This window comes from Telmatherina bonti (genome assembly GCF_933228915.1).
Source record: "Telmatherina bonti genome assembly, chromosome: 18".
NCBI lineage: Eukaryota > Metazoa > Chordata > Actinopteri > Atheriniformes > Telmatherinidae > Telmatherina > Telmatherina bonti.
In genome coordinates, this window is record NC_136616.1 from 11281607 (window position 1) to 11290628 (window position 9022).

General features: G+C 40.0%; 1 protein-coding gene across 1 annotated transcript in view; it reads right to left on the bottom strand.

Moving 5' to 3' along the window:
- Nucleotides 1-5195, bottom strand: part of gc2 (guanylyl cyclase 2) — a gene marked incomplete at its 3' end in the record, with an annotated part of 32371 nt that extends 27176 nt beyond the window's left edge. Inside the window, exons 1-9 of the mRNA XM_079258084.1 lie at nucleotides 5001-5195; nucleotides 3583-3711; nucleotides 3260-3439; nucleotides 2972-3089; nucleotides 2486-2787; nucleotides 2252-2383; nucleotides 2022-2125; nucleotides 397-515; nucleotides 123-207 (exon numbers count right to left, since the gene is read on the bottom strand). Coding sequence (XP_079114210.1) covers nucleotides 123-207; nucleotides 397-515; nucleotides 2022-2125; nucleotides 2252-2383; nucleotides 2486-2787; nucleotides 2972-3089; nucleotides 3260-3439; nucleotides 3583-3606 — 1064 coding nt within the window. The 5' untranslated portion in view covers nucleotides 3607-3711; nucleotides 5001-5195. The remainder of the gene's footprint in view (nucleotides 1-122; nucleotides 208-396; nucleotides 516-2021; nucleotides 2126-2251; nucleotides 2384-2485; nucleotides 2788-2971; nucleotides 3090-3259; nucleotides 3440-3582; nucleotides 3712-5000) is intronic.
- Nucleotides 5196-9022: the final 3827 nt, after the last annotated feature.

A 9022-nucleotide genomic window follows, 5' to 3' on the forward strand; every position in this document is an offset into this window, starting at 1 on the left:
AAAGTGAAGAAGAAAGAAACAGATAATGATGAATTTGCTCATTTATAGCCGATTAGACTTTAAAAAAAATACCCCAGACTCTTTCACGCACAGGGGTGCAAGATATCATAATGACACAGTACCTGATACAATACAAGAGAGCCACAGCAAAAACTGAGGCTGCAATCGAACCAAAGAACAAGCCAAATGTCATGAACAGATCCACACCTGCAACAGAGTGGAAAAAAACTTTAATCCTGGGTGTATTTAGTTTTTTAAAGGAAGCTTAGCAAAGCCTGTCAAAACCTTCAAATAGGTTACAAACAAATGATTAACAAGCTTAACATTTTCTTTCATTGTATGATACGCCCGAACTACAATGCCATAATGCATATTATTTTTGTGTCTGCTTCTTACCCCCTGAGCAGATGATTCCAGGAGTAAACCAGCAGGCAGCATCCCTCCTGGGTCCATAACCATGTGGGAAGTGTATGTCTTGACCCAAGAAGCGAACCATCCTGATCTCCATGTCAATCCTGTTAATCGGTTTGATTGGGGGTTAATTATGTGTGGTTGATTAATTTTTTTTATAATCTAAAGGATGCTAACTGACATGACAAGAGCTGATAAAAACCTGATCCTTTATAATAGAATACCCAAGTTTTACTTCACTTTGTTTAAAATGAAAAAATCTTGGTAATGAAGTAGACCTATGGTGTAAGGATGTTCTGCTGTCTACAACAATGTTCACTGAAAGTTAAATAAACCACTTTGTATTGCTGTTCTGCTAAAATTTCCTGCTAAGTAGCTCACAACAAAATAATGATGAAGCTTTGCACAGCATCAGTAAACTCAGATAATTTTGGATTGCAACCTGCCTTGTCAGTGAGAGCTTAGCCATTACCATTAGCATCTACAAAGAGTTTTCCACTTGCTTATATATCCTCAGATATTTCAGCCCTCCAGTGGAAAATTTTCTTATCTTTCTGAAGATCTAGATTTAAAGGAAAATGACAACAAAAAGGTTTATTGAAATGGTTAGTGAGACCTTTGCTGCTTAGTTAAAACCACAAATAGCCGCAAGATAACCTGGGCATCCATCCTGCTTGCAGTGACACATAGCTCTCATAGTATTTACTTCATATTGAATCAACCATTTTTCATTCTTCTTCTACTGTTTGCTCACAACAAAATACTCATCAAGCTGTTTTTAACATAAATAAACACAGCCTGTTGTGTTCTGTCTTGCCATTGTTAGTAGGTTAGCCATTAGCATGAGCTGCTACCACAAATGGGCACCTCCTGTTGAATAAATCTCTACACATATCAACTCTTGTGCATGTCTTTCTGTATGAGCAACAAGATTTAAAGGATAATTAATAAAATGTAATGGTAACTGACACTTGTGTGTTTTAGGTAAAATCAAGATAGGTTGAGCAGCCATCATACATGCAGTCAAAGAGCAACACAGATCAATTTGAAGAAAATCACGACAAAAAATATAAGTGTCTGATTAGGAGTAAAAATCATTGTATAGAGTGTTTATTTAAACTTACCATTTTTTCTAGGTTTGGGTTATTTTATGTGGTTTAAATTTTCTCTTTTTCTCTGGCCCAATTATAAGTAGCTGTTAGCTTGCTAAATAATTCCTCTAAATCACCAAAAAAAAAAAAAAACTAAAACCCCTAATGGTTATTTGCAGTAGTTCAGATGCTTTCTGCTCATTGGGACTGCATACAATCTAAAAAATTATAATGATTTTAATATTCTCTTTGTAGGTTATCTTTGTGTATGTCATTTAGCATTATAGCTAAAGTTATCAAATTTATTTGCGGATACAGCAGAGTCAGTGTACTGGATGGTAGTATTGACATCAAGTGTGCAGGTGATTCTACTAACATGACCAACTAGCTATTGCTTGAATAAACAGTAAGTGAGTTTTTAATACAGCATATCCATTCCATCAAGGATGAATAATTTCTGGATGAGCTATCAGTTCATTTGCTTGTTTTACACAATGAAACACCTCAACTCACTTTTACCTGTAAGTTGGCATTAAATGTGCAGAGAATCCATCTGTGTCCAGTATGAGGTAGTCTAGCTGAGCTGCTCCAGTGCTGCTGGTTTTTATAGGGTGGCTGAAGCCCTACAAAAAGAAAATGAGATGTGTTTTAACATTGGTTTTTAGACTTCTTCTCCTGAATTTTCAAAGCATTGGGGGGTTTTCTGCCCTAGCTCATATGTTCAACACTCATATGTCTGACCCCCTTACCTGGAAGTCCAGATTACGTGTATTTTGTGCCAGATTTCCACCAGACATCCATTCTCCAGACTCTCGAACACGATGCACTGCATGAGCCATGAAGAGAATCGAGTTGTAAATGGTCCCAAACAGAGGAGACACCTGAAGCACATTCAGAAAGATAATTATCAACTAATCTGGTATTGTTCATGGGAAACAATAGTTAGTCACCACTCACCCCAGACAATGCTTTCTTTGCTTTACCTGCTGAGGTTTAAGTGTCCTTGCCACCTCGCCTCTTTCCATGGCATCTCTGTAGGCCTCATAGAATGAAATATGAGGTGAGTCAATGGTGACAGTCAACACAGCATCGTAGGCCCGCAACAATTTGCTGTTACTCTTCAGAGCTGGGTAGGTTACATTGCGGTAAGGCAGACTGTAGAGCAGGGTGTCATAGGGCACAAACACCAGCGAGCCATCGATCATTTGCATGTCATACGCTGTTTCCAAAAGCAGTTTCTGGACAGATCCACCAATCAGCACCGAGTGCATGCACAGAATTACAACTGGGAAAGGACATGACATTGAGTTTAAGGATAGACCAAATGTGCTCAGATCTCAGATGTTGATGCTATCCAAGGTTAAAGTGGGATGTCAGGTGTTTAAGAAGCAATATTTTACCAAGAAAATATAAAAAAAACCTTTTGTATTCATATTCCTTTTTAACCCACTTTGCTAAATCCGTAATACCTTGAATTTCTCGCATCTTGCGAACTTTTGCCAGAGTTCGTCTAATACCATGAGGTGTGTTCTCCATAAAACTGACCAGTCTGACAGGCATACCATGGCTTCTCAAGGACTCTGCCACCTAGTCATGACAAGAAAATCACACAAGCTTTCAGAGCAAATACTGAGACATGTTAACTCTTAACTCCTGCAACTTTTCAGCTATTCTCAGCTTTCTTCATTTATCAGCTGTAACTCAAATTTTGTGGAGGCGTTTGCATTGATGGGCATATAAAATGCAGAAATTCAAACCTTGGTTGCTGTATCCACCCAGATGTCCTCGGAGGAAGAGATGATACCAATATGAGCCCACCTGAAGTAGCTCATGATGCTGTGTAGCACGGAGGTGGGCCTAGCCATGGATCGGGCAAAAGTTGGATGGCTGCGAACATCGTCCAACTCATAGCCAACACAACCCCATGGAAACAATGGCTTTAAAAAGTGAGCAAAGAAGCCATATTTCTTAATTTTCCATTTTTAAAAAAAATCTGTTTGGGTTATTTTGAAATTTGCATGTTCAAACATGAATCCTAAATTATTTCCAAGACGAATATTTTTTAAGTATTCCAGCCTACTTTGTTCCAGCCTTTGCTCAGCATTGATGCAGCATCACAGTAACCTGGGTTGGCTGGTCCAATGTAGCCAGAGGCTTTGGCGTTAAAACCTATGAAAGCCTCCAAGGCCCTGGATGTCTCACAAGGTTCCTGAGAGAGAAAGATCCAGTCAAATATTCAGAAATTTATCAATGAACCAAGTCAGAATAATTAAATTTATCAATGTCAATGACCAACATGAATCCCTCGTACAGTAATTTACCTGGATTATGGTACATGGAAGGCTCTGAACAAAAGATGTGTATTGGCTTATTTGTTCCTTTAGTTTTTTTTTAGGGTATATTTTCAGAAAGCTCTTGTGTAGACACAATTTTACCAGGTATATATGAAATGTGGTCCTGCAACCAAACTCTATCCTTCTATACTTACTTTACCTATGAGATATGAGAACAACTATTTATGAGTTGCCTACAGTTGTCCAAGTGCCAAGTGTAACAACTGGCCTCTAATTCATACTTGATGTGACGGCTCTAGAGACAACAGGTTTGTAGTTGCTCCTCTTACAGTGTCTCTGGGAAAAGCTATATGATTCCCTCTTAAAATAAGTCAGTGGACAAGGCCACCTAAACACAGAAGTCCACTTGTCACATTCACTACAGTGAAATACACCTGTAATATCTGGAAGATAACACCACCATGACAAGCTGCACAAAAGGTATGCATCCCAACATCTGTCGTTTTCAAGCAGACATGTTTAACGGTAGATACACCTCTTTCTGTAGATACCAAACTACACAAATGTCCTTTTCCCAGTGGAAACAATACTTGGAACTTATATTCATGGCAGGACAAATGTGTCCTTATGTAGAGAACTTTAAACTCACCCACTGATCATGATATTCAACACACAGAATACACAAGAGAACATTTGCAAATGACCTTGCTGTTACACCCTGCAAGTCATCGGGTTAAAATCAGGTGGCCCCCTGATCTGATGTCAAACAAATTTTGATTCCAATTGATATACAGAAAGTCTCCCCGCAGTTGTCTTTCTTAGGGTAAAGATATTTATATTCATTCAAAGCTTGTCGGGTCTTTATTTTCCCCTTAGTTTTCTTCAAATGCAATTTTTTTGATAGATAGATAGATAGATAGATAGATAGATAGATAGATAGATAGATAGATAGATAGATAGATAGATAGATAGATAGATAGATAGATAGATAGATAGATAGATAGATAAAAAATAAGATAGATAGATAAAATAAGCTTAGCTTCATTAAATACACTCAAACTCCATCTTGTAGGTAAATCACCAACATATAAATAATAATTTCTATGTAATACTCGTCCTCTTCCTCTTCTTAAATTATACTACATCACAATTTGATTGAAATGCAAAACTTCTTCACATTATTCACATTGGTGTTGTGTTCTACCTGCAGCACAGCATAGTTGAATGTTGCGGCGTAGGCCAGTGATGGGTCTCTGTTGATGCGATTAACAGCCAGCTGTGCCGCCACATTAGGAAGAGCCTTGGCAAAAAGAGGGTCACACCCCCATGGTCCCACCACCCCAACCTTAAACCATGCTGCCTGTACTGGGTAGGGTAGGAAACACAGTAACGCCAGGAGGACCAAAACTGATCTCAAGATGCCATGTTTGGGTGGCTTGAGAAAAGAAGGGGAAAGGGGTGAAAGAGGAACAGGAAGAGAATGATGGCATGGAGTTGATAAAGAGGATGACTGAGAGGCAGACAGAGGTGGTTTAACCGGAAATGAAGCTGAAATAATGCGACCATGATGAGGAGAGAAGATGGCCAGGGGGACAACAGAGGACGTGTTCGGTGTCTGCTTCCATGTTTGAGGCAAGGCGGTGAAGGCACAGCGTTGCTGTCGCATGTCAAGGCTCACCGCCTTCAGAGCTCAGTGGAGGATAGGCGTCAAAGGTCCAAAGGTACTGGTCCCCTTAAAGAAAGGATTGGAAAGAGGAAAGATTTTGCTGTGAATTAGTTTCAGTTTTACTTTAGCTCAACGCTTCTTAATCCAACCATACTCATTATGTAATCTTGTGTATAATTCATACATGCATGAAGCATGAAGCAATCAACTACTTAATAAATCATATGAGTCCCTGAATACAACATGGGCTTGTTACCATCATATTGTTTTTGCTATTTGGAATAATCTTTCAGTTTTGGGCACTGAAACTGAAGCTGAACTTTTTGGAAAATACCTTCCAGGATGACAAATATTTATTTGTGAACTGGAAAACAGGATTTTTGGCTCACAGAGTCTGGTTGTTTCCCATTAACATCACAATATATTGCACTCCCCTTTGTTTACATAGCATTGCTGGCAAAGATTGTTGTGATTCTGGCCATGATAACATGTTTGCACTTAAATATACAGTTAAAACATCCTAGTTTTACACTGGATATTTACAGACACCTGGATATTAATACAGTTTTGAGATGTTGAGCACAAATAGCCTATAAAGATGTGCTAAAAGATGGATATTTTTCTTTCATTAAACCATAAGCAGTTATTTGAGGTGTGAATAATGAATAGTTTCAACTGAATTATTGTACAGTGTGTCACAGTGTAACCGCAAGAACTTCATGTGACTAATTTATGTTGAATAAGAAAAGGTGGCAACAAGACAACAAACAGTATAATTTCAAATGGTAAACTGTAAACATGAACCTATTAAGCATTAATATTTAGTTGTTTTTGTGAAGTTGCAGATGACTGGTTACTTTATATTGTTGTATGGATGTAATTAAGGAATGCAACTGTCGCCACTTCAGTCCAAGTTTGGGGAGATTTTCATTGGCTTTGGCATTTAGGTGTCTTTTGTACTAAACCTTGGCAGTGCTGGTGTGTTTTCTGAGATGGACCATAGTTGCTTTGCAGAAAATTAACATGAAAAATGAAACTTTTTAAGCCTGAATATAATCTGAACTTAATTCTATGACCTAGAAGAACAATTTTAGGTTTAGCTATTGAGACCGTTGCAGGCTAAGTCAGCTGGAACAGGATTATTGTTCATCGTTGGACTCAACTCAACCTTAAACAAGTTTGTGTATTAAATAAAAGAAAGAAAGAAATGCTTTAATTTTAGAGTTTTAAACATTTTAAATATTAATTTATGCAGGGGTGTCCAACTCCTGTCCTCTGGGTCACAATCCTGCAGGTTTCCCATGTAACCATGCTTCAAAACGCCTGAATCAAATGAATCATTATGCAGAACTTCATTTGCTGTTGGATCCATTCATTGTGTCCCCGGTTTGTTGGAACAGGGGTACATCGAAAACCTGGAGGGCCATGCAGGTGAGGACCGACTTTGGACACCCCTGTTTTGCAGGAATGTCGGAAATTAGGTAATTTTAAGATTCTAATGGGATGCTTAACACATGGTCCAAAGTAGGCCAAATGATGACATTTTACCAACATTATTAGGTCTTTTAGAAACTTCTTCCACCCAGAAGCAGCTCTCCGGTACTTTCCCTGATTGTTTGATTCCATTTAGTTTCTTTAAACTTTTTCTAACTGACTTCTATGCTTATTGTTATATTTGGTTTCCTACCATGCATTGATGAGATGGACAGGTGTTTGGTCTCTCCAAGGAAAGTCTTCTATAGAAATCTCCACTGTAATTGCTGCTTTCATTGCTTTCCTTTCCTTAGCATCCAAAAGGTCCTATGATGTTGTCTGGTTAATATCCCTCTCCATCATTACTAACCCCACTGTGCATTATGTGCCTACATGCCTGCTGGTCTGCAGACGCTTTGCACTCTCTGTACAGTGTGTGCTCATCAGACGACCTGGACCAAGTGTGTGACCTGCCTTGTCAGATTATATTAAATCCTATCAGGATCTTTGTAACTGTAAGCTGCACCGGGTGAACAAGGGAAGTGAAAGTGATCATAATTCCTGTCATCATTAGCTTTGGAAAGATTTATCCTCATGTACCTTTAAAGAACTTTGTGTGTGTGTGTGTGTGTGTGTGTGTGTGTGTGTGTGTGTGCGCGCGTGCATGGAGGAGGGTCTTGGTGCTCGGGAGGCGCTGCTGGTGTGCTGGGGTGCAGCCTGGCTGCCGCTCGGTGGCGGTCTGGGGATCCCGGCCCTCCGTCGGTGTGGGCTGGGCCCTCTGCCTGCGGGGGTGGGGGGTTGCTTCCGGGCTCTTGGGGCCGTGGGGCCCGCGCTCTGTCTGCCCTGGGTGGCCGGTGCCCGGCGGGGCCGGTCCTCGCTGGTCCGGGCCTGCTGGGGCCTGTTCCCCGTGACTGGGGGGGACTCTGGCTGGGACCCCCCTCTGCCGCCTCCTGGGTCGGTGCATGGCTGGCTCCGGGGTGGGGCAGTTGGGGTCTGCGCCTGGGGGTGGCTGCCGATGGCCCGGGTCTCGGGGGTACTCCTGGCGTGCCTCTTGCCTTTGTGTGGGAAGGGTCACACTGGCATGATCACCTTTTCCGGAACACGTTCCACTCTGCATGTTCTGCATGTGACACAGTCACCGAGTCGTCACGCAGTTTTATTCACTAACAGCAGCTAGTTTTCTCATTTCTGTTTGTCTCTCATTTATATTTAACTTTTTAGATTCATAGTTTAGTTACTATGATCTAAAGTATGTGTATGTATATGTGTTAATACTGGCGAGTGCGTATATGTTTGTACGTATGTATGTGTGTGTGTGTGCATAGAGGTGTGTGCATAGAGGTGTGTGTGTATATGTATATGTGTGTATGTATACATCTGTAGGTTGTTTTTTTCTTTTTGTTTTTGGGTTATTTTTTAGTTGTTTTTTTTTTCTCTCCCTTTCCTCTCTCTTTATCTCTTTCACTTTTCCTATGAGGTGTTTTTTCTCCTTTCTCTTTCTGTCTTTCGTCTGTCCTCTCTGGTCTAGCAGTACAAACTCTACAATTCAAACAATTATACAAAATAAATATAGAAATAAAATAAAAATTCAGAAAGTCAAGGGGATCATTATATCTATAAAGCTTCCCTTGGCAGAGAAAATTTGCTGAGCAGAACACAGCATCCAGACCATCATTCTGCTTGCCTAAATGCTGGACAAGACAAAAAAAAAAAAAAAAAAGAACTTTAAAACTAGAATTTCAACATAAAAGAGATCCAAATGTTGACATGATGCAGTAAATCTGCAAAGGATTTCTGTTTTGACTGTTTTCTGCCACAATGGCCAGAGCAGATGGCTGCAAAGTATGCTCCAGCGCTCAGAAGCAACTTTATCAGGTCCATCGTTCAACTGCTTGTTAATATGCATAACTAATCATCAAATCACATGGTAGCAGCTCACTGCATTTAGTCACTAGCCTTGGTCAAGATGAATGGTTGAAATTCAAAGTGAGCATCATGATGAGGAAAAAAGAAGACTTAAATATTTTGAGCATGGCATGGTTGCTGGTCTGAAACTGCTGATCTACTGGGACAATCAGCTCTGGTTT